Source organism: Harpia harpyja, assembly GCF_026419915.1.
Source record: "Harpia harpyja isolate bHarHar1 chromosome W unlocalized genomic scaffold, bHarHar1 primary haplotype SUPER_W_unloc_3, whole genome shotgun sequence".
In the NCBI taxonomy this organism is placed as follows: Eukaryota; Metazoa; Chordata; class Aves; order Accipitriformes; family Accipitridae; genus Harpia; species Harpia harpyja.
This window is the reverse complement of record NW_026293185.1, coordinates 145,322-169,349: the sequence shown is the minus strand read 5'-3', so window position 1 is coordinate 169,349 and position 24,028 is coordinate 145,322. Positions and strand designations below refer to the sequence as shown.

The window sequence follows — 24,028 nt, the reverse complement described above, 5'->3', positions numbered from 1 at the left end:
GGTCCACAAGACAGACAGGGAGGAATTAAAAAATCCTGGCAGGGAGCCAGAGAGGGAAAGACAGCAGAAGAAATGACAATTGCAATGCGGCACAGGGCAAGGAAAGAGAAAATTGAAAAACAGGGCCTGGGAACTGGAGAGAGGCAGAGAAAAAAAAAGCTGCTCTAGCAGCAAAACGCGCCAGCATGCATGCGCGGCTCCCGAGCTGCAGTACCCACCTTTGGTCGCCAGGAGGCAGAATCCCCATAACGATCCTCCTCTGAGCGTCAGCTGGATGAGAGATGACTGACAGCCCAGCCCAGTATAGACCAGCCAAAGGTGGTAACTACTTACTGGGGGTACAGGGCTCACATTTCCCTGCCCTTTTCCCACTCGCAGCCCGGGCAGTCATCTTCATTGCCTCCGTACCAAAAAGAACCCGAGTGGCTGGAGCGTTTCCATCCTCTGCATTTGACTGCTTTAAAAGTCTGGGGGTCGCTTCTGTCCATGCCCCCCACCCCATTACCTGCAGAGGAGAAGCAGCACAGGGAACCTGCGAACAGGGGGGGCGGGGGGGTTGCCCTGGACCAAGCCCCAGGGACTGCTGTATCCATCTCTATGTGACATCGGGGTTGTGGGAGTGACAGCAGCCAGTCAACAGATGCTGGCAAGAGATTTTAAAACAATAAGGCAACACAGGTGACAGCCTGAAGGCAGGCCACGAGAGACCCAAAGCTGCTTCGTGCCAGAGGGGCAGCTCTGTTCAGCAGGAAACAGCGCATCCCAGCGGCCCAGATGCAAGCGGCCCATCTGCAAGTGAGCGATACCCTGGTGATCCTGGGGCTCTGTTGGGTTGGGCGCACCTTTCCTCACCTCTGTGCTGTCAGAACTCTGCTCTCCTAATCCTACACACACACAATTGTTGATCCTGTGATATCCTGTTGATAACACGCTGATGTTTTTAGTTGTTTCTAAGCCGTGTTTATACTAAGTCAAGGACTTTCCAGCTTCTCATACTGCCCTGCCAGCAGAGGCTGGGGGTGCACAAGAAGAGTGGCTGAGCTAAAGCAGGGTTCCAGGTAAACAGGTCAGCTCAAAATACACCACCTCCTTTAAAAGTTAGAGCAAATTGAACTCTTAAAATCAGCATTAAGACTGATACGATTTTGAACAACTTCTTAGCATAAAAGTAAACACTCCTGCCGGTGTTGGAAAACGCCTCCTCCCTTCCTTACGGCACTGCTGCAGGGAGATAACCCTGGGAGGCTGTGGGACGAGGTCGTACGCAATCAGAATCTACACTTACAGATCCACCACAACAGCTACAGCCCTTGCGCTGCTGCTGCTGTACATCTTGCTTGTTTGGGGAATAAAGCTGAAAGTGAAGTGGAAAACTGCAAAGAGCAAAATGAAAAATAAAGGATAAATCTCAATAATTCACTATAAAGGATAAATCTCAATAATTCACTTTATACTAAAAAGGTGTGCCCATGTTTATATACATCCAATAAAAATACATTATTGAAGCAGTAACTCACCAAAACCACCTCAGGACTCACTGTCACTAGTTACAAGGCTGCTAATGCTTCTTGGGAAAACCTGGAAAACACACGGAAGCGACGCCAGTTTGTCCTGTTTTGTCCACATCTCTTCTTGGACCTTGATTGCTTTTAGTACAGATGCTGGTTATCTCAGTAAGGTTTTCGAGTACTACTATAAGACATTTTAAAAAACTCATTGGCTGCAAATGCATAAAGCTTTTATCGTGAAAACAAAGCCTGTTTCTTCTGAACAGCTGAACGCTTACGAACAGTTTTTTCCCCTCTTTTAGTACAAAATTATTTTCACGGTATCATTTACTAGTAAGTGCACAGAAACAGAAGATTATATGCTTTCAGGAAGAGAAAATAAACGGAGGGAAGTAAACTTTGCATAGGCATAACATGCTCCAGAACAGACCTTAGTTTTACTATTTGTATTAAAATATTTCACAGAAAAAATGTAGAAGGAGAGTTGGCACATTCTTAATGTTAACTTTAGTCCATACTACAAGTACCTTCAGAAAAACGCAGACACACATCATAGGTGTACCTTGTACTCGCAGACCACTATGGAATCTTTCCATGTGTCTTGTCCTTTCATGGCAGAAGAAAGGGCAACCGCAGTGAAATGGTGGCAGCTGACATCCACCTGAGAGAGGAAAAAACCCTTTAGCATAAAACTAGGTAAAAATCCCAAACTGCCTTTTTTTGTGAAGGTTTGTGAAGACTGTATGACTGAGCGGAGGAAAAAGTATTTTGCATCATCTTCGGTACAGTTGTTGACACAGGCCACTAGAGCTTTTGCGTTTTTTTGACAACTGTGCCTTTTTTTTTTTTTTTTTGGCTCATTGGCAGCTTTAGTTTCACTAAAACTCACTTTCCTAGATACACGCAGATGACAGACATAGATACCTACATACATTTTCTCAAGCCTTAGTATAGCCAAGACTTCATCACCCTATACGTCTCAAGTTGAGTATTTTTGCTAAAGAGCACAGCAACATATCTGTCTTTGTGAACTGCCTCGTTGCAAAAAACGAATGATTTTTTCCAGGCCGTTGCTCCAAACGGTCAAGATCTTTTAAAACTGCAGTTGTGCCACCAAACCCGCTCAGGGTCCCTCCTAGCTTTTGACTGCCCTGAGATTTAACAGGCACACGCTCCATTCCATCTTCCAACAGCAAAAATACGTTAACGCTCTCGGACCCAGAGCACAACCCTACAGATGTCCACACACACACACCTTGCCGTTTTGATGAGGAGCCACTGAGCATCCCTGCGAGCACAGCTGCACACGCCACATCGGTTTCACCTACGCCGTGAGTTACCGGTTTCAGTGAATGTAGTTTCTGACGCTTTAAACCGAAAACCGTATCTCGACACTTCACCACAGCAGAAATGACCCATACCTAGAATGCTACAAAAATGCAGTAACACAAATTGCAAACCCACAGCAGCAACAGCTTCAGAAATATTTAGACCAGGAACAAGGGAGAAAAACAAAACAGCTTCATCTCACGCACAGGGGAGCGGCAGGCAGAGAAAAGGGTCGGCATTCCGAGCCCTTACAGAAAACAGGCATTCTCCTTCCATTCCTCAGCCTGTCCGTTAGGTCTAAATACCGCAACGCTACTGTGGCAATATCGAGAGTAGGGAACAACAGCCCTGCCACTGGACTAGCCATTGACCCATGCTATTTACGCAGCAGGACGCATACACAGAGGGACATGTTTTGCCACACACAACCCTGAACTTCCTCAAAATTTATGTTTACCAAAAAAAGCCATTTGGAACATATTGCCAAACAACATTTGGCAATAAAGCTTTGATGCGTTTGACACACACAAATTTTTGGTAACTTGCTATTTGCTTCCTGTTGTTGTTGTTGTTCTTCCTTCAGAAATTCTACTTGCAGCCAACTTATTCACTACTGGTTCAAGCATTTGCCTTCCTGCTATTACCAGCACATTTACAGAGGCAAGGAACTTAATTGCTCTTCTACAATTATCCAAATGACAACTACAGCCATGAAAGAGAAGGAGAGGTCAGGCAGCAGAAGAGCTCTGCAGGCTGGCACCAGTCAATGTTGCACTCTCTAAAAACAAACAACAACAAAACAAAACTGTGACCCTATTTTTTTTTTTTCTTTCAGAGCTCATCCCTGTCTCAGCATTTTGTCTTGTCAGAGCATGAAGTGCAGGTGATCTGTACCCTGACGGCATTCGTGTGTGAGGAACACCTGTTCAGAAATAGTCCAGATCTGTAGAGACTGGTGTCATTTTTATGGTTTTAATCATCATAACTCAAATTTTATATACTCACGCATTTGTGAGGAAACAATTAACTTTTAGACATTGCTTCTCCTTTTTGGGGAAAAAAAAAAAAAGTGTTAGAGACTGAAAAAAAATTATGATTCAGAGCTCCCAACCACGAGGGAGTGGTGGAGAAATCGGTGAAAGCGAAGACCAACAGCAGCAACATTAAGTGAAAGTTGGCTTTAATTCCGATCACGTACTTAAGCGACTCTCCAAGTCTATGCCTCAGTCCTATGAATGACTAGTCCTTTTTTGGAAAGACAAACTCTTTTACTTAAAAGTCCTAGACTGAAGACTCCGCTGAACAGAATGGGGACTGTGCCACGGGACAACATGCCATAACACTCTAATGAGAAAAAAAATCAAATAAAAATCAAGTTTAAGTACCAGTTTCCATCAGGTTTCATTCATTACATGTCTACTGGCATCTAGGTGCTCAAAATGAACTATAGGGACACCACATATTCCTAAAAATTCAGTTATACCTAAAAAAATAAAAGGCTATTTCCAACTTGCCCATAAAATCAGCATGAACAAAGAGAAGAGAAACACTTGGCCCTAAAGAAGCTAACAGGCAGCTCTGAGTTTATCATAGATGAAAGTTTGTTCTTTCACCTGAAACAAAAACATATCAAGGGACCAATTCAGGAACAGGGCACGATCTGTTAACAGCAATTTTTCATCAGCTTTTCTGCACTAGCAGCAAATTTGCCTTTTCTGGGTGTTTGATGTGGAGTATCTGTAGTGCCCTCGAACTCGCAAATGTTTCTCCCCACTCCCCCAGCCCAATACGTGCGATTACCTGAGCAGCAAGCGGAATTAACCATGCAGGATTTTCTTCGTGTGACACGGAAGGTGACACTGGGAAAAGAGGAGGCAAAAAGTGAACCTGCTTGTCACACCCAGCCAACAGTGAAAAGACAGGGGAGCATTCTGCTGGAAGGGCTCTGCGCCCCAGGAGCTCCGACCAGCCGGTTTCTCTCCCCTTTGCCCGGTACCGAGGGGACGACGACACCTCGCCTGCACCCCCTCGCAGGGGGGGCTGCCCCAGGAGAGCCGGGGGACCCCCACCTCACTTCTGCCCTCGGGAACGGACCGGGCGAGACCCTCCACGCAGAGAGAGGAGCGTGGCGTGGATCACATCCCCAAAGCAAGAGGCCGGGCTCTCCGCTGGCAGAAGGACAACTCCCCTCCCTGCTGCTCGGAGCTGCTTGCTACGGACAGCCCTGCCTGTGCCTGGCCGCTCTTCTGCCATGCTGGGAGCGCAGTCCAGCCGACGGACGCTCCAGCGAAAAGACAGTCCAGCTAATTGCAGCTCCTGCTCATTACAGCCACAGGTAATTTTGCCTCTGGCTAATGCACGCTCCAGACAGCAGACACCCCGCCTCGTTCCAGCTCCTGCTTGCTACAGTTCTGGCTAATTGAAGCCCCAGCTCCGCACTGAAGCTCCAGTTGATTTCAGCTTCTTCTTCTTACAAGCTCCAGCTACGTGCAACAGTCTGAGCTTTCGATAAGGTTGTGAATCAATTGGTGTCGAAACTTGAGCATTAGGATTAAACATCATAGTTATACGCTGTATAAATATTCATTAGTTTGTGCGATTAACTACTTAACAACTATTCTAAGCAGAGTAGAAAGAAGAGCTGGACTCAAAGAGGGCACGTGGGGTCTGAAAAGCGCCTTTCCCCCCAGAGACCATCACAGATGTTGAGTTCAGCCTGCTGCATGCTTGCCTCCTGAACTTCGGGGTCCAACACCACCAGACCCCCATCTCTGGGGAAGGTCCATGCACCCTGTCCACCCCCTGCTTTCCCCCGCAGCCCCCAACACCCTCCCACCTGCCTGCCTCTCACCCGTCTACAAAACCAGCCAAGCCGGCCTCTGCTTTTGGCCCCCAAACCAGCTGACTCGGTGCCCATTTAGAAACCAAAAAACCCAGCTGCTGAGCCTGTTCTCAAGGCCCAAAAATGCAGGGCTGGACCTCTGCTTCTGAGTCAAAAGCTGCGCAGCTCAGTCTGTTTCCGAGCTGCAAAATCAGCCGTGTGAGCCTGTTTAGAAGCCCCAGAACAGAAAACTCGTTCTCCGTTTCTGACCCTGCAGTGCCCATGGGCAATGCTGAGTGTAGCCACCCCACAGCCCTGCACCCCCGGGGCCCCACAAGCAGTTTTGGGGAGTGCTGGGGAACTGCGGAGGGCCCGGCCCCATGCCTCTGAGGGGCAGCCCCAGCACTGGCAGGGCGTTGCTTCATTATTGCCATTTCAGGCTTTATTTCCCTGGCATCACCAGCACGGCACGGCCAGGCCCGCACCCCAAACCACCAGCCAAAGCACCCCCGCGGGTAGCCAGGCCCAGCTACCCAGAAAACAATAAAACCAAAGAGGGAACAAGACAGAGTGCGGGGAAAGGCAAGGAGAAGGACAGAGAAACAGAGAGAGCGCGAGAGGGATAGGGAGCAGGACAGAGAGATGGAGCAAGAAAGGAAAAAAGGACGGGAGGCAGAACCAAGGGAAAGAGAGACAAGGATGGGGAGCAGGACAAAGGGATGGAAGAGAAAAAAAAGAGCGATGGGCTGCAGGACGGAGATGAAGGAATTAAACAGACACAAGGAGCATGACAGAAGGACAGAGAGAGAAAAAAGGGACAAAGAGCAGGCCAGCATTGGAGGGGAATAAACCAACTGCAATGGGCAGTGGGAGAGAGATACGGAAAAAGAAAAAAATACTGAGGAACAGAAAAAAGAAAGAAGAGACAGCTAGCTGGACAGGGGGACACAGTTAGAAAGGACGGGAGATGGAATGGGACAGAGAAAGACAGACGGAAAAGGTAGCGAAAGAAAGCAAGGCAGAGGGACAGCAAGGCAGGGGGGAACGGACAGGGGTCTGGACAGAGATGGAGAAATAAGCAGCAGGGACAGAGGAAAAGAGACAGAAAGAGGGACAGGGAACATGGCAAAGAAAGAAAAATCAGGACAGCGGCAGGACGGAGATAAAAAACTGGGACGGTCCTCAGGACAGAGAGCAATATGAATACGAGCAGGGAGCGGGACAAAGGGATACAGCGAGAAACGACGGGACAGGAAGCAAGACAGAGCGACAGACAAGAACAACGACAACGAGAGAGAGAGAGAAAGACAGGGACTGTGAGAAGCACAGGGGGCTGGAGAATTTAGAAAGAGAGGTATTAGGAGCCCTGCAGAGAGAGGGAGGATGAGTGAAAAAAGGGGCAGGAAGCAGCACAAAGGGTCAGAGAGAGTAAGAGATGAACAGGAAGGAGGACGGGGACAGTGAGATCCAGAATAAAAAAAATAAGCAGCAACAGCGAGCAAGACAAAGGGATAGAGAGAGAAAGAGAAAGTAGGAAGAAGAGAGATAGGAAGGCAGAGACACAGAGCGGCACGTACAGGCGCAGAGAGGAAAAGAACACCAGGGAACAGGCCAGAGAAATTGGAGGCGGGGGGGGGAAGAGACAGATGCAGATCAGGACGAGAAGATGGAAAAGGAAAAAACAGCGACTGGCTGCAGGACAAAGACACAGGGTGGGGGAAAAAAGAGGGAGAGGGAGCAGGACAAGAACGCAGAGAGAAAAAGAAAAGGGGGCAGTCGAACAAGAGAGAGAAAGGGAGAGAGGAAGAGGGAGCAGGACAAGAGAATAGACAGAAGAGGAGAGGTACAGGGAAGCAAAAAAAACCCCAAAACCCAAAAAACAAACATCACAGCAGCAGGGGAAAGAGAGGGGGCCAGGAGAGGGAGAGGGAGGGACCGGGACGCACGAGAGGAGCGACAGGGCCCCGAGGGCCCAGGACTCGCCACAGCTCTCACTCTTGGAGCTGCCAGGAGACCTTACCAGCTCAGATGCTTCTTTCTCCTTCTCTCCTCCCTTCCTCTTCTGTAGCTCCAGTCGCTTGGCTGTCCTCCACGTAATGGAACACACGAGTGTCTCACAGCTCTTATGAGACGAGGCTTCCTAGACACGTAGCCTCGCTCGCTCGCTCGCTCCCTACGTGGCCGTACCGCGCTGTTGGTCATGCATACCGACCCTGGTGGTCTGACCTGCTGTGGACTACAAAGAGGGATCCTTCCTCACCCAGAGAGGCAGGGTCTTCTCTTGCCTGCAGCGGGAGGCAGCTGCTGGCCAGATGGCCCTCCATTTCTTCTTTAACTTTCTCTAGCCTCTCCAGCTTCAGCAGCTCCTGTCCACAGCCAGGAAGCGCTGCTCCGCCTGTCCCTCTGTGCTCCCACGCCGCCAGGACAGGGAGGCCGAGCAAAGACAGCCCACGCAAGCCTGAGGCCGCTGCAGTCAACGGCATCCCCAGGGGACGAACGGACAACCGCACCCACAGCGTGGCCTCTGGGAGAGGGAAAGAGGCAGCAGTGGCCGTTATTACCGCAGCTCGACCCTTCCGCAGGGGCTTCCGCAGACGCCGCTCGTTCCCCGCGCCGCTGCTAACGGCACCCCCGTTAAGGGAGACTCCAGACCACCGCAGGGCCAGCTTGCTGCCCTCACGACAGGGCTCGGGGGCTGCCGGGGGCTACAGGACAGGCTTCAGGGGAGGGGCTGGAGCTGGGGGCAGCCGCGCGGGCCGAGCGGGGCCGGGGGAGGCTCCGGGGGAGCTCTGGCGACTCGGGCAGGCGCCCGCTGGCCGCGCCTGAGGGGTGCCCGCCTCCGTCCCCTCTTCCCTTCTACCGGCTCTCTCTCGGGGAACTCCCCGGCGCTGCCCTGGCCCGGCTCGCCTCCGGCGGACCGGCAGCCTGCCGCGGCGGCCGCTTCGCAGCTTCCCGTCCCGCCACCCCCGGGCGGCCAGCGGGCAGGAGGCACCCCCCGCCCCCGCCCCCGCCCCCGCCGGAGGGGATCGCTCGCCTCACCGGCGGTCCTTGCGCTCACCCGCTGCCGCCGAGACCCGCGCCCCGCGCGACGCCACGCTGCTCCCGGGCACCGCGCACGCGCCGGCCGCCGACGGCGCGCCGGAAGGGCCAGAGCCGGCGCGCGAACGCAGGGCTGCCCCAGGCGCAGGACGGCGCGCTGTGGCGCATGCGCTCTGGAGGCGCGTACGCACGGCCGGTCGGGGAGCGGGCGCAGCGGGAAGCCCGAAGAAAACGACGCGAAACCGGCAACAAAACTACACCTCGCGCCGCGCAGCAGGGGCCGCGGCGGCAGCGAGGGCTACGCCGCGCCGCACGGGCCCGAGAGCAACGCTGCTGCCCGGCCGCCGAGTCCGCGAAAACGACAGCTCCCGGCATGCAGCGGGAGGCAACCGTCCCTGCGTTCTGACCCGGCGGGACACCGCTCCCGTTTCCGTTTCCGTTTCCGTTTCCGCCCACCCGCCCGCCGGCGCAGCCGCAGTCCCCGCCGAGCCCCCAGCGCCGCCCGGGCAGCTCCCGCGCGCTCCCGCCGCCCGGCTTCGGCTCCAGAAAGTCCCCGCCGCCGGCTCCGGCGCGGCACGGCGCGGCGCGGCACCCCCCCGCCCGGCTCTGTCTCCGGGCACGGCGCGGCCCCGCTGCCGCTCCGTGCGTCCGACACGGACCCCGCCGTCCTCCTCGGGGCTTTCCCCGGCTCGGATCTGGGGCTCGGCAGGGCTTTCGCACCTCTTGGGTGCTGTTTCTTGGTGCCCCCTGCTCTCCCGCCCCCTCCCACACAGGCACGGAGCGGCTCTGGAGAAGGAGCTTGTAATTGAAAAGACGAGAGAAAAGGTCCCCTCCAAGCTGGGCTGACCCCTCCCTACCCCCCCTCCCCGGCCCCCCCTTCAGCAAATACCCCCACTGCCCCCATCTCCATCCCTCGCATCCCTGTCTAATCCCCGCCCCCCCCCTCACACCCCCACGTTGGCTGCCAGAGCCCTGCGCTTGCTGGGTGGCATTGGCAAGGAGCTCTGCGCCTGCCTCTTCCTCGGCTTGGCTGCCACGGCAGGCGGGCATGGTGGCAGGTCCAGCCCCGCATCCTGCCACGGCTCCTGGGGCTCCATCCCGCCGCTGCTGTTGAATGTTTTGAGGCTCAGCGTGGCGTTGCTGAGCTCGGGGGTGCAGTAGTCAGGGGGGAGCAGCTCCTCAGGCAGCGAGAGCGAGCTGAAGTCGCGGTCGGGGGTGGCTGCGCCGGTGCCGCCGGTGTCCCCAGGCGTGGGGCTGCTGCTGGGAGCGTGCTGGTTGACCGCCAGCCTGTCCAGGGAGCAATCAAAGAGCATGAGGGCCTCTTGGAGAGCCACTTTCTCAGCCACGGCAAGGTCATCTGCAGGCTCCCCAAGGGCTCGGCTGGGGAGGAGCGTCGCTCCCCGGGGGGGACGTCGCTGCCCGGGGCTGCCCCCGCAGGGGTGGCCGTGCTGGAGATGTTGGTCTTCGCCAACTGCCCCTCGGTGTGCTGGTAGCCGGGGATGGCTGTCAGCAGCACCGGAGGGGCGGGGGCCACCCCGCTCCTCTGATTTTCGTAGGGTGCGAGGTATTGTGGTTGGCCCTGGGGGGTCCCTGGGTCTGCCCAGGCCAGGGGGGCCCCGCAGCCCCCGGGACCCCCCAGGGCAGCACCCGGCAGAGAAGCGGCGCCTTGGCCGAGCGTGGCGGTGGCCGGTGGAGGCGGGTCGGTGGTTGCCCGCTGGATGCGGAAGACCCGGGGGTCGAAGAGGCAGCCACATGGAGCCCTCTGCAGACCTGTGTGGGTGAGGGGGAGCCGTGCTGGGCCGGGGGGACTCTCCAGGGGCACCCGCCGAGCCGGCCCCGATGGCCGACATCCCCCAGCTCTGGGCCAGGGGCGTGGGGAGCTTGTGGCTGGGGCGATCCCCACGGGGTGAGCTGCTGTGCCGGTGGGACGAGGTTGCAAATCAGGGAGGAGACTCGCATCTAGGAGGTGAAATAGGAGAGATGGCCCCAAATATTTGGGGAATTCTCTGCAGATCGGCTTTACTGGGCACGCGCCGCCCGGGCGAGGGCAAGGATGCTCACTGGGGCTTGCTGAACCCCCATGCGAAAAGCGCCGGGGGGACGGGTGTGATGGGGATGGCGAAGGTGCCAGAGCAGACTGGGGTGCCGTACCTGCTGGTGGTGCCTGGGGGGCCTGGGGTGCCTGGGCTGCAGGGAAGGGCTGCTCCCGCGCGGGCAGGCGGCACAGGTTGGCTGAGCCTAAGAGAGAGAGACAGGAGCGATGGCCGGCGGTCACCTCCGCTGTTGCCCCGCAGGAGCGTCCCTGGGCTGCAGGGGTTGGGGTCGGTCCCTGCCTCGAGGGTAGAAGGTTTTGGGGAGCACGAATGGCTGGAAAAGCTGGGGCGCCGGGGGGCCCCAGGGCCCAGGCAGTGGGAGCTGCATTGGTGGCCGCGCCATGGTCCCTTCTGGCTGTTGGCTGCTAAGGACTCTTTGGCGTCTCCCCGGAAGGAATGCGGGGGCTCCCTGTGTTCCGCCCCACCCCCAAGAGCCTCCCCAGCTCCTCCTGGGGAGGGAAAGGGTTAAGGGAGGCTGGGGTGCCCCCGGGGCCTACAGGCGGCTCTCAGGGTCTGCGGGTGCAAATCCTCTTGGCTTTCAACAGTATTTTTCCGGTGGGGGAAGAAGAACAGGTTGATTCAGCCGAGCCAAGTGGGGACCAAGCTGCAGCCACAGCCTCCTTGCGCCAGATGGCAAATGCATTTGCGACTATTGCCCGTGCTTCCGTTCGCTGCGTTGACCGGAGTGACGCAGAAATAGGAAAAAGGACCTCGAGGGCGCGAAGGAAGGTCACGCGGTGTCGCTCGGCGGCACGCTTTCCCCCTGCCCTCGCTCCAGTAGTGCTGTCAGGTCTTTTAGTCTCCTGATGGGAAAAGCAGCAGCTCTGGATCCCCCCCGGAGGGGGCGGCGCTTTCCCTGGGTGCGTGACGCCCAGGAGAAGACAGCACCTGCCGCCGCCTGCTCCCAGAAAAGGACTGGATTCTGCACAACATCCGATGATGAGATGCTGGGGCTGTTTGTGCTCTACGGGACCCCAGGGACCGGGTGAGTACATCCCCTCCTTGTACTTGGAGGATTTGGCACTAGCAAGGACACCCTGGTAGGAACACGGGCCTCTCGCTCCCGCCGTGTGAACAGTGTGTGGCCTGGGGGAGTCGGGACGACTGCCGTGAACCGGAGGCCAAAGATCTCTCCTGGCCTGTATCCTGTTAATTAAAGAGATTGCGCTCTGTTCGTGAGGCACCTCTGGCTGCAAGATTGTGCAAGGCCATCCGCTGCGTAACTTGTGGCAGGGACCGGTGCTGGGGGCGTGAAAGCAACCACGCTTCTAAAACCATAAAACTCCATTTTATTTCAGAGCGCAGCTGAGCCAGCCCGCTCCTCAACACTCTGCCGTCTGCACCGCTGTGGCTGGGACCGGGCAGTGCTGCACATCCCAAAGGCCACCAAGTCACACCCGTGTCCCTGCTGCTTTGCCGGGAGCTTCTGCGATGCGAGCGATGTTTTGGGGGCTGATCTCTTGGACTGCAGCTACTCCATGCCTGACCGGCAGCTGGTCAGGAGGGTTGCGTCCCAGGTGGAATTCCACCTCTCTGACGAGAACCTGGCCAAGGATGCTTTCCTCCTGAAACATGTCCAGAGGAACAAGGTGGGCTTTGTCAGCATCAAACTGCTGACGTCCTTGAAGAAGGTAGGCAGCCCGTTGCGTTGGCCAGCCGGGGTGGGAGTTTCTTCGACCGGCTTTTCGGTATCATGGGTCCCCATCCCTGAGTCCCTGCTGAGCATCCCCCCCAGCAAACTGCTGCTGGCCTGGGAGCTGCTGCTCCTGGAGCAGGACATGCTGCTGCTGCTCCAGAAGAATTTCCTCAAGACCATCACGAGGATGTTCAGCCCCTTCGGCACCATCGCCTCCATCCGCATCCTGCGGCCGGGCCGCAAGCTGCCCTCAGGTGTGCGGAAATACACGTCAGACTTCCCCGAGCTGCTGAGCAAGCACTGCGCGCTGGTGGAGTACAAGAGCCTGGGGAGCGCTTCAGCCTTGAGGAGCCTTGAGGACCTCGGCCGCCAGAGCGGTCCGTGTGGCGAGAGCATCAGGGTGGTCCGGCTCTGCAGGAAGGGCTCCAAGAAGACACCCGGGTCCGAGAGGGAGGTGGCGGAGGAGCTGGTGGACCAGCCGGGTTGGAAAGCGCAGGCGGTGGCCGCGACCTTCCCCGACGGCCTCGGGGACTCCCTGCTCTGCAGCTCCCCGGAGCTGAACGGTGCCCAGGCGTTGCCACCCCTCCTCCTGCACAAGGACCCCTCGGCACCCTCCCGGCCCGGCAGCAACTTCAAGCCCAGCAATTTCGGCAACGGCTTCAATGGATTGCTCCTCGCCAGCAAAGTCTTCCCTCCACTGGGGACAGGCTTGGGCACAGGCAGCTGCTACGGCCTCTGCTCCAGCACTGAGAGCACCCGTGGCTGCGGCTGGGGGAGTGGGGTGGGTGCCTGGGCACCCTGGCCCAGCAGCCCCTCTCCAGATGCCAAACCTCTTGCCGGCAATCCTCCGGCAGCGACGTGGGTGCCTGAGCCCCTCGGATGCGGTGCTTTGCCTGCCCCACTGTTGTCCCAAAAGTGGGGTCGTTTACCTGGTGTGCAAAATGCCAATATAGACACAGAGCAGAGGTATTTTATTCCAATTCATGTTTACGCAAAGATGGGGGCTAGGTGGTAATCTGCAACGCTAGCACCCCTCCTGCCTAAACGGGCAAGCAATTTGTACAGTTCAGTTAAACATATTCGATTTCCAAAGTTCTTCCCAAAACTATTACTGGGAGTCGCTTATCTAGCACAGTTTCTATTGGGCTAAAGTTTCCCTGCTTGGAATTAAAGGTACAGTGTTCTTTTCTTCTACAGCGCATGCTCAAGGAGAGAGTGGGGGGTAAGTCTTTTTGGTGTGGAATTGAGTTGGTGGTCATGATCTCCCCCTGCCACCTTTACTTTTCCTCCAGTTTTCAAAGATTTTTCTGACTTCATGCCTATTAGCAATTATTCAACTTTTCGGCGCCTCCTGGGGTAGGATGTTCCCTTCTTATCAGTCTTTTAGTTCTTCTTCAGGGGCACAGTTGTTAGCAAGGCATGCATTGGTTATACAAAGGGGATCTTGTTTCACAAGACCTTTGTGGCCTTTTTCATGTGGCTTAAGTACATAATTTCTTAAGTACATCATTTCCCCCCTTTGAGACTATGAGATCTCTTCATATGAGTCTCATGAGTCTCACTACTTCATTTTATCGTTCTATATGCTCTAGCCGTGGCTTGTAAAACCAGTCTCTTGACAGAACTTAAAACAACACAAAGTATGAGTGTAGTAACGACAACAGTGATCGAAGTTTAAATTAGGTTTGCCAGCCATCCAGTAAGGGAGGATCCTGTTCCATGTAATATTTTATTTAACCACCCTATTTCCATTGTTGTTCTTTTTCTTTCTTAGAAAAACTTTTTTCTAAGTCCGAAGGTAATAGTCCCCAATTTAAAGGATTGTCTGCCAACTCAGATGGAGGGAGACAAGCGGTTACGCTAACATTCTGGATTTGCCCAAAGGACTGGATAAGCTGTAAAACCAAATTCTCTTGACCTACTACTGCTAGTACCAAATGGGATATTATAATATTCAGGTTCTTCATTCTCTCAAAGTTCAATGGTCTCAGATTAGCTGAAATTTGAGTTTCCCAGTCTGTGGCTGTCCGCTTTTCCTGATCTGGTTCTGGTGCTCTTTTCACTGGCGTGTAATGAATCCAGGAGTCCATTCCTTCTACTTTGGCTGCAGTATAGGTTTTCAATAACATGGTGTAAGGTCCTTTCCGCCTTTATCCAACAGGAGAGAGACCTTCTGATTTAGATACCTGTGTAGTGAAGATAAAGCATGCGAAAGGGAAATCAAATACTCTTTAACATCAGCCTGCCCTTTTATATGCATTTGGTCTCCTGTGATGTTAGAAGATTCATGGGATATGCTTTCCCATAAACAACCGTAAAAGGACTTACTTTGACCCTAGGAGTTACTCGAATTCGTAAAAGAGCTATAGGTAAAATTTCTACCCATTTAAGGTGTGTTTTCTTGACACAGTTTAGCAAGTTGCCTTTTAAGAGTTTGATTCATTCTTTCTAGCTTCCCACTTGATTGTGGCCTCCAAGGGGTGTGTAATTCCCACTTAATCTGTAAAAATTTAGAAAGCCCTTGCATGACTTCTGCAATAAAATGAGGCCCATTATCAGAGGAGATTCCTTCTGGAATACCAAATCGGGGTATTATTTCCTTCAATAAGAGTCTAATTACCTCTCTAGCTCTTTGTTGGTACGGCAAGGGAAAGCCTCTGGCCAGCCAGAAAAGGTATCTACCAATATCAATAAATATTTGTATTGGTTATACCTAGGTAGCTCTGAACAATCTATTTGCCAGTATTCCCCAGGAGTTATTCCTTGTTTCACAATTCCTCCTATAACCTTTTTCCCAATTTTTGGATTATTAGCACAGCAGATGGTACACTTTTTTTACTACCATGTCTGCTACCCTTTGTATCTTTGGTCCAAAAATATTTCTTTTCGCAGTTATTGTCAATGCGTCTTCTCCTGTATGCATCTCCTGATGTAATCTCTTGAGCAAAATTTCCATCATTCTTTCAGGAATCAATAATGGCGTTAGCGGTGTTATCCACCAACCTTGTCCATTTTTGGAGCAGTCTATCTGTTCTGCTAATTAATCTTCCTTCTCAGTATATTTTGGTGGTGGTAATTCTAAACGAGGCCCTGGAATTAAAGCCTCTTCAAATTTTGGCTCCTTTAGAGCTGCCTTCTTAGCAAGACAATCGGCCTTCCAATTTCCTTTTATAGTTTCACTATTTCCTTTTTGGTGGGCTTTGCAATGCATTATTGCTACCACCATCGGCTTTTGAATGCTCTGTAATAGTTCTCATATTTGTGCAGCATGCTTGATTTCAGTTCCTTGTGTTGATAGTAGTCCTCTCTCTTTCCAGATGGCTCCATGGGCATGTACAACTCCAAAAGCATACTTAGAATCTGTCCAAATATTAACCTTTCTCCCTTCACTCAGTGCCAATGCTCAAGTTAAGGCTATTAGTTCTGCCTTTTGGGCTGATGTTTTGGGAGATAAGGATCCTACCTCTACTATGCCATCTAAGGTCGTCACAGCGTATCCTGACAGTCTCTTCCCATCACAAACAAAACTACTGCCGTCAGCATATAACTCCCAGTCTGGATTTTCTAACAGAGCGTCTTTAAGATCCCGACGGCTAGCATATATTTCCTCTACAGTTTGTAAGCAATCGTGTTCTGGTGAACTCTCCGCTCAACCAGTGGAGAGGAACACTGCAGGATTTGTAACTGCAGTGGTATTGAGATCGATGTCATCTTGTTCTAGTCGTACCATTTGGTATTTCAGCATACGGCTGAGGGACAACCAATGCCCCCCTTTTTGTTCCAAAACTGTGACTACCGTATGTGGTACATACACAGTAATTTCCTGAGATTCCGCTGCAATTAAGATGTCATCTCCATATTGTTATACAGTTCCCTGTCCATTTTCTTTTCTCCAAATCTCTAATTCATTCACCAGCTGATTTCCAAAAAGAGTTGGGCTATTCTTGAAGCCTTGTGGGAGAACCGTCCAAGTATATTGTGTCTTTCGCCCTGTTTCAGGGTTTTCCCACTCAAAAGCAAAAAGCTTTGTTCACTGGTGAGGGTAGTTAGTAACGTATACAGGTTTGCAACTACTGGATGTGTATCTTGTGCTCTCTGATTTAGTGCTCTAAGGTCCTGGACTAAACGGTAATCTTTTCCGTTAGCTTTCTTTACTGGTAAGACAGGTGTATTATATTTTGACTCACATTCTGTTAGCAACTTATATTTTAAGAATTTTTGAACTATTGGTACCAAGCCAGTTCTCGCTTCTAATTTTAAAGGGTATTGTTTAATTCTTACTGGTGACGATCCTGGTTTTAGATCGATTCTTACTGGTTCCGCTCTCTTAGACCTTCTTGGAACTTCTCCTGCCCAAATGATGGGGATCACTGCATCTTCTGTTTCTCGAGGTACCTTGTCCCTTTTGGGATTTGTATCCTGTAACAACAAGCCTACGGCTTCGACATATTTAGATTCTGGGATTAAAATTGCAACTTCCCCATCCTTGAATCTGATTTCAGCTTCTACCTTTTCAAGTAAATCTCTACCCAGTAAAGTTTTCAGAGAATTTGGCAAATATAAAATCTGGTGAGTAACCCATTGTTTTCCAAGTTTAAATTTCAGGGATTTGAAAAATGGCCAGGTCTCACGAGTCCCTGTCGCACCAATGACATTTATGCTTTTGTTACTTAAATTTCCTTCTAGTGTATTGAAGACCGAATACGTAGCCCCAGTGTTGACTAAAAATTCTGTTTCCTCATCTCCCAGCTTTGCTTTAACCAGCTTAGGTTCTGCTGGGAGAGGTTCCTCCGGTCCCCATCAGTCCTCTCCCCCTGCTTACTTCAAAGGCTTCTCTCAGCACAGCCACAAGTACACTTGATTCCTCTTTCCTTTAACATCCCTCTTCCTTAACCCTTTCCTCTTCTTGACCGCTGTAGCCAAACGCACTACCTCATCCATTAACTTCCCTGGTCATTCAGGGACATGTTTAGAAAAATATTTTTCTTGCTACACATATCCCAGATTTCCACAATAGTAACATTTTCTTCTAGTGTTCCTTCACATTCTCCTTCTCTTTTTCTAGGTCTTAGTTCAGACCCTGTACCTGATCATCTTTCTTCCTAATCCTTATCTCACTTGTAAATTCCTTGCAAAAGCAACTGCCAATAAATCAGCCTCTTGTTGCTTTGCTCCTCTTCTTTTTTTTCTCTCTCTTTTTTTTTTTTTTTGTTTTGTTTCTGCTGTCGGGGGCCATTTGACCCACAAGGACACTAATTGCAAGTGCATCATTAAAATTCTGTTAGCAGAGCTTGTCTGAGTCCCCCCAAATCACTGGGACGCTCATCAGGTCTCTGCCTGCATTCTTGCACTTTTAGTCCAGTTTACCAATTTACCCCTAGTTCTCCACATGCCCTAATGGCTTCTGTTAAATTTCAGAGCCCTGTCTGACAAACGGCTCGGTCTCCTACCCTGTTATAGTCCCAGTTTCGATTTTTTTTTTTTTTTTTTTCCCCTAGACTGTTGTGCTAGTTCTGCTCAGGGAAATTTAACATTCACCCTTCTCCTTTTCTTATAGGGACATCAGATCCCAGGAAGCAGCTGCAGCCTCTTCCAAGGAAGCTATCCTTGAGATTTTTTTTTTCTTTTTTGGAGGAAGCTCTCCCCTCCGGGATCCACCTGTGACTCCTCCCAGCAACTCCCAGAGTCTTTTGCTGTCTCTTTTAGGGACTTGAGATCCCGGGTAGCAGCCCCAGACTCATCCAAGGAAGCTATCCAAGGTGATTTTTCTCTTCTGCAGGAAGCTCTCTCCTCCAGGATCGATCCAGGACTCCTCCCCGGCATCTCCCAGAGTCTTTTGACCTCTGCTTTACGTAACTATCTCACATATCAGACCCAGACTCCTCCAAGGAAGCTACCCTTGAGGTTTTTTCTTTTTCAGAGGAAGCTCTCCCCTCTGGGATCCACCTGTGACTCCTCCCAGCAACCATGAGAGGCTTTTAACCTCCCTTTTAGGCACCTGAGATCGTGGGTAGCAGCCCCAGACTTCTCCAAGGCACCTACCCAAGATGATTTTTCTCCTCTGGAGGAAGCTCTTTCCTCCAGGGTCCACCTGAGGCTCCCCCGAGGCATCTCCCAGAGTCTTTTGGCCTTTTCTTGTAGGGACCTCAGATCCCAGGTAGCAGCCCTGGATTCTCCAAGGCAGGTACCCAAGATGATTTTTCTCTTTTGCAGGAAACTGTCTCCTCCGGGATCAACCCAAGCCTCCTCCCAGTTATCTCTCAGAGTCTTCTGACCTCTGCTTTTGGTACCGGAGATCGCAGCTACCTGCCTCAGGCTCCTCCAAGTATGTTACTCGACATATTTTTTTCTCCTTTAGATAAATCTCTCAACTCTGCCAGCCACCTGAGACTCCTCCCAGGCATCTCCCAGTCTTTTGACCTCTGCTTTACATACCTAACATCTCAGGTGGCAGCACAGATTCCTCCAAGGAAGCTACCCAAGGTGATTTTTCTCCTTTGTTGGAAGCTCTCCACTCCACGATACATCTGAGACTCCTCCCAGGCATCTCCCAAAGTCTTTTGACCTCTGCTTTCGGGACCAGAGATCCCAGGTAGCAGCCCCAGACTCCTCCAAGTAAGTTACTCCAGGTATTTTTTTCTCCTTTAGGTACAGCTCAACTCCGGCAGCTGCCTGAGCCTCCTCCCAGTCATCTCCCAGAGGCTTTTGTCCTCTGCTTTACCTACCTAAGATCTCAGGTATCAGCCCCAGACTCCTCCAGGGAAGCTACCCTTGAGGTTTTTTTCTTTTTTGGAGGAAGCTCTCCCCTCCGGGATCCACCTGTGACTCCCAGGCATCTCCCAGAGCCCTCTGCTTTCAGTACCAGAGATCGCAGATCAGATTCGACAAGGGTATAAAGAGGGTCCCGCCGGAGGACATTTTGGAATCAGTCCTCCCGAGAGCAGCGGATCTGCAGTCAGGGACTCCCCCTTGGGTCGGGACGCCGCCCGAGGTAACTCCTCGAGGTAGAGAGCCCTCATCTTTTAGGTGAGTGATACGCGCATTTTGAGTCATCATTTTAAATCTTGAGAATTCTTAAGTCGGCTGTGTAGTATTAATTCCCCTTACATCATTGAGCCTGTGGTTTACAAAATGTTACCGGAGTTCTAACTAACTTTTTACTAAAGAATAAAGCTGAGCTTTAACACCTGTGGGATTTGATTGTGCGTGCCTCTGTAACATCCCTTCGAGTGTAGGTTAAAGCTCTGCCAAGGAGGCCCGCTAGCTCGTGAGCCAAGACCCCCTTCTCCCTTTGAGAAAGGCGAATCCCATCTGACACCAGCAGGCCTGGGGCCGTGCCGGCCACCCCATTATCGAAAAAACCCAAAAGTCTGGCGGGGACACCAGCCACGACCCACGTATTAACGGACCGGGTCCGTCTCTTTCTTCCAGTGTCGCTGCCCGCAACTGGAAGGAGAGAGGGAAAAATAACCCATGTTCCAGATTCCCCTCCCAACCATCCCAAGGCCCCAAAGTCTCTTTCGATCGCCCTCGGACCACGCGTTGCAGCTTCGTCGCCACCCAGGCGGAAGAGCAGTAGTGGGCAATAGCCCGTGGGCCGTCCCAGGCTAGGAAGTTTCCCAGTGCTGCCCTGAACCCGGGCCCCGGGGAGGCAGCAGGCTTCCCTAAGAGGAGGCTCTGTCCGGCATCTCGGACCCTCTGTTCCCCTCAGAAGGGAGTCACCCACACCCCTAAGCCGTCTTTGCTTCCTCGGGGAGGCGGTCGTAGGGTAGGGGGTAGGCCTTTCTGACCGTGGCAACACCTCTGGCGTAGCTGGTCCGAGCTCCACAGCCTTCCTGGACTGGCCTTCCACCTCCGGAGCCTCAGGCACCTGGGAAGGCGAGGAGGGGGTTCACCTGCCGCCCCCAGCCTGGCCTCGCCTCCTTTCCTTTTTCCTTTCCTTTCCTTTCCTTTCCTTTCCTTTCCTTTCCTTTCCTTTTCCTTTTCCTTTTCCTTTTCCTTTCCTTTCTCCTTTCCTTTCTCCTTTCCTTTCTCCTTTCCTTTCCTTTCCTTTCCTTTCCTTTCCTTTCCTTTTCCCTTTCCTTTCCTTTCCTTTCCTTTCCTTTCCTTTCCTTTCCTTTCCTTTCCTTTCCTTTTCCCTGTCCTTTCCTTTTCCTTTTCCTGTCCTTTCCTTTTCCTTTCCTTTTCCTTTCCTTTTCCCTGTCCTTTTTCTTTCCTTTTTCCTTTCCTTTCCTTTTCCCTGTCCTTTCCTTTTCCTTTACTTTCCCTTTCCCTTTCCCTTTCCCTTTCCCTTTCCCTTTCCCTTTCCTTTCCCTTTCCTTTTCCTTCCCTTTCCCTTTCCCTTTCCTTTCCTTTTCCTTCCCTTTCCTTTCCCTTTCCCTTTCCCTTTCCCTTTCCCTTTCCTTTCCTTTTCCTTCCCTTTCCCTTTCCCTTTCCCTTTCCCTTTCCCTTTCCCTTTCCCTCTCACTTTCCCTTTCCTTTTCCTTCCCTTTCCCTTTCCCTTTCCTTTCCTTTTCCTTCCCTTTCCCTTTCCCTTTCCCTTTCCCTTTCCCTTTCCCTTTCCCTTTCCCTTTCCCTTTCCCCTTTCCTTTCCTTTTTCCTTCGCTTCGGAAAGGGCTGGGGGTGGCGCGGCCCCTGGGCCGAGACCTGCCGCTCCGCTCCGCTCCGCTCCGCTGCGGGCCGGGCCGGCTCCGGGGCAGCTCGCCTCGGCGACCGACTGCCGGTTGCAGTGACAGCCGGGCAGCGGCCCCAGGCTGCTCCAAGGAAGCTCCCGGAGACGAGGGTTCTCCTCTGGAGGAAGCTCTCTCCGCCGGGAGCCACCCGCCACTCCGTCCGTCCTCGGGTCCCCCTTGTCCCGGCAGGCTGCGCTGGGGCCCGGGAAGGGCCTCGGGAGAGCCCCGGGGCTGCGCTGGGGCCGGGGCCGGGGCCGGGGCCGGGGCCGGGGCCGGGGCCGGGGCCGGCTCTGTCCTGGCGGCGACCCCCCCTGCGGCGGGGGCACGGGAGGACCCCCTTTGGTCCGCCCCGGGACGGACTGACAGCGCTGCCCTCACAGCGGGGGGGGGACGGACTGACTGACAGCGGCGGGGCGGGGGTGTCGCCCCCCCTCCAGGCGCTGGGGGACGGCATCGCATCCCCCTCGGCCGCCCCTTCCTTCCCCAGGCAGAAGAAACGGACGGACACACGGCCATGGGGGCTTCCTCCCCTGAACCGCTCCGCTCTGCCACAGGTTGCCGCCAGGTCCCCGCTAGCAAGTGGGCCCGGGGTTCAAAAAGCAAGTGTCCGTGTGTGTGTGTGCAGGGGGGGGCGTGGGGGCTGTGTATCTAGCTCGCTAGCTCTCTCTCTCTCGAGCTAGTGCAACTGTAATTGCCGACAAGGTAACAGCAACTATCGATCCCAGGAGCACCTGGTGTCTATACAGTATTTTGATACAAACTTATCATCTCCAAGAAAGTAAATCGCAAAAAAAGCAAAGCCAGCAGCAGGACAAGCAGCGCCGGGGCAGAGGAGATTCCCCCTTTTGGGGAGGGAGTGGGTAAGTAGCATAGAAACATCCTGCGGGAGGAGGAAAAACGGAGAAGCCTTTTCCAGTTCCGACTTCCCTCACCCACGAGCTCTCTGGCCTGATCACACTGACTTCAGCAGCTAGGAGCATCAAGGTCCACAGTCACCAGTGCCGACAACACGGCACCGGTGCCATGAGCCCAGGTACTGCTGGAAGCGATGTCAGGTACAGAAAACCCTGTGGTAGATTGGAAAGTCCTGTTCTAAATTTAGTCAGTTAGCCAAGATCAGCCTGATCTTTTCCAGTCTTCCTGTTTAACGATGCCACACCTGGAGCACCAATGCTGATCCTTTCTGTCCTTCCTCATGGATGGTGCGTCCCTCTTGGCAGGAAAATGAACCACTGACCCGATACAGAGCGACTGAGCGGTCAAAGCGAGGAGGGGATACCTGCTCAAAAGACCACCGAAGACCAGCCGAGACCCCCGCGCCTGCGGAGAAGGCATCATCTGATGCGTCAGGGTTACGTCCTGCTACGCACATGCATCAGATAGTTTGAATATGTATTAGGTAGGAGTAGTTTGATAAATTAGATGCAATTGTTACTGTATAAAAGGGACACAACTGATGAATCTGGCGTGCTTGATTTGTGCAAAGTCCACGGAGCACCCTGCGCAGAACAAAACATTATCTCTCCCGCCTGTGTGAGATTGTTCTCTTGCACACCGTGTACCGAATCCGCTTTTAGGACAACAGAAGCAAGCGTGTGGCTTTTTCCAGCCTTTATGGGATGCCAAGGGGAAGAGAGGGAAGAGCTTGCTTGTTTCTGCTTGTTCTTTTTTAAGTACCTTTTCCTTTCCTTTAAGAAAGCGGCCACTGCTTTAAAGAGCAAGGTGCTTTCTCAAAGTTAAAAGAATGCCTATCATCCCAGTTAAAATAAAAACCATTTTTGTTTAGATTTCATTAACCCATGTTCTTTATCATCAAAAATGATTTTTCCAAAATGGATGCACATCTTGCCCATAATTCTGTAATGGCATTTTCCGGATTGAGACATCAAAATGTCTTTGTGTGTAGGTTGTAGCCTCAGCCAGCCCAGCTCTTGTAGGGTAAAGGCCCTTTCTTATGCAGCTGCATCTAAGATCAGGGAAGTGGGACATCCTCCTCCTGACAGAACCAGTGCTAAAGAAGATCAACTCACGGATAGCTTCCCTTATTTATGGCTTGTTCTCCGTCTGGTCAACTCTCTATCCATTCCCTGGTCCTCACCGCTGTTCGTCTCATTGTACAGCCCCCCAGCAGAAGGGACCGAACCCTGGTGCACTCAGCCTGTACCACGGTTTGTGGGACAGGCCTAAGGAGAACGGCATAAATGGAACCAGTTTCTCAACCTCCCATTTCTTCTGGAGGGAAAGCATTCTTTCACTGCTGACGGGAGTCCGGGAAAGAATACAGAGGCGTATAGGGTGGATAATCCGTGCACCACGGTGGCAACAAGCCAAACAGACCCCATGTTGCATTATCTGACTCATTTAGAGCATCGCCTCATTCTGCCAGACACATTACCCCGTCAGACGGCCACACGTCGCTACTGCTGCAGTAACAACCAGTAACACAGTGTTATGTGTTAGACCAGCATTGTGCATGTACGTGCTGACGGTGCCTCAGCTCAGGAGAGGGCTGAAGAATGACGGTTTATTGCAAATGCGCTAGCGTGATGGCAAAAAGCTGCCTGAGCATGCCCTAGGCACATCTGAAATCTTAACTCCCAGCCTCATCCCACTACGTATCAAAGGCATAAATAATGACACACCTTGTAGCAGAGTGGTAAAATCTAATCCAAAACATGTTCACCAATTTTGACCTTTTTAATGCTGTGAAGCATAGGGCAGCAGTCCATCCAATACTAGAAACCTCTACTTCTTCTTCTTGGAGGGAAGGAGTGTTTTCTGCCAGGGTAAGACTGATTAAAATAACACACAGTTCCAAGCTGATGCTTGTTTTACTAGAGTCTCACACAACGATTTTCAAATGTAAAATTCCCGATTTATGACACTCAAGGATCAACACCTTAAAGCTTGTTGCTCTTTTTCCAAAACCT

The 24,028-nt window shown here is 52.5% G+C and overlaps 1 protein-coding gene and 1 long non-coding RNA gene across 2 annotated transcripts; one reads left to right on the top strand and one right to left on the bottom strand.

Annotated features, from left to right (window-relative positions):
- Positions 1 to 1,445: 1,445 nt before the first annotated feature.
- On the bottom strand, positions 1,446 to 3,635 carry LOC128138152 (uncharacterized). Its single transcript, XR_008233967.1, has 3 exons — positions 2,764 to 3,635; positions 2,071 to 2,169; positions 1,446 to 1,578 (listed from the first exon to the last, which is right to left on the bottom strand). It is a non-coding gene; the product is annotated as an uncharacterized LOC128138152 (long non-coding RNA).
- Positions 3,636 to 12,070: 8,435 nt separating this feature from the next.
- LOC128138158 (uncharacterized) lies at positions 12,071 to 23,540 on the top strand (the record flags this gene model as incomplete). Its single annotated transcript, XM_052779464.1, has 7 exons — positions 12,071 to 13,310; positions 18,640 to 18,751; positions 19,727 to 19,838; positions 21,479 to 21,652; positions 21,779 to 21,876; positions 23,070 to 23,266; positions 23,464 to 23,540. Coding segments are annotated over 7 exons (2,010 nt in total), but the record flags the coding sequence as incomplete, so codon positions are not given.
- Positions 23,541 to 24,028: the final 488 nt, after the last annotated feature.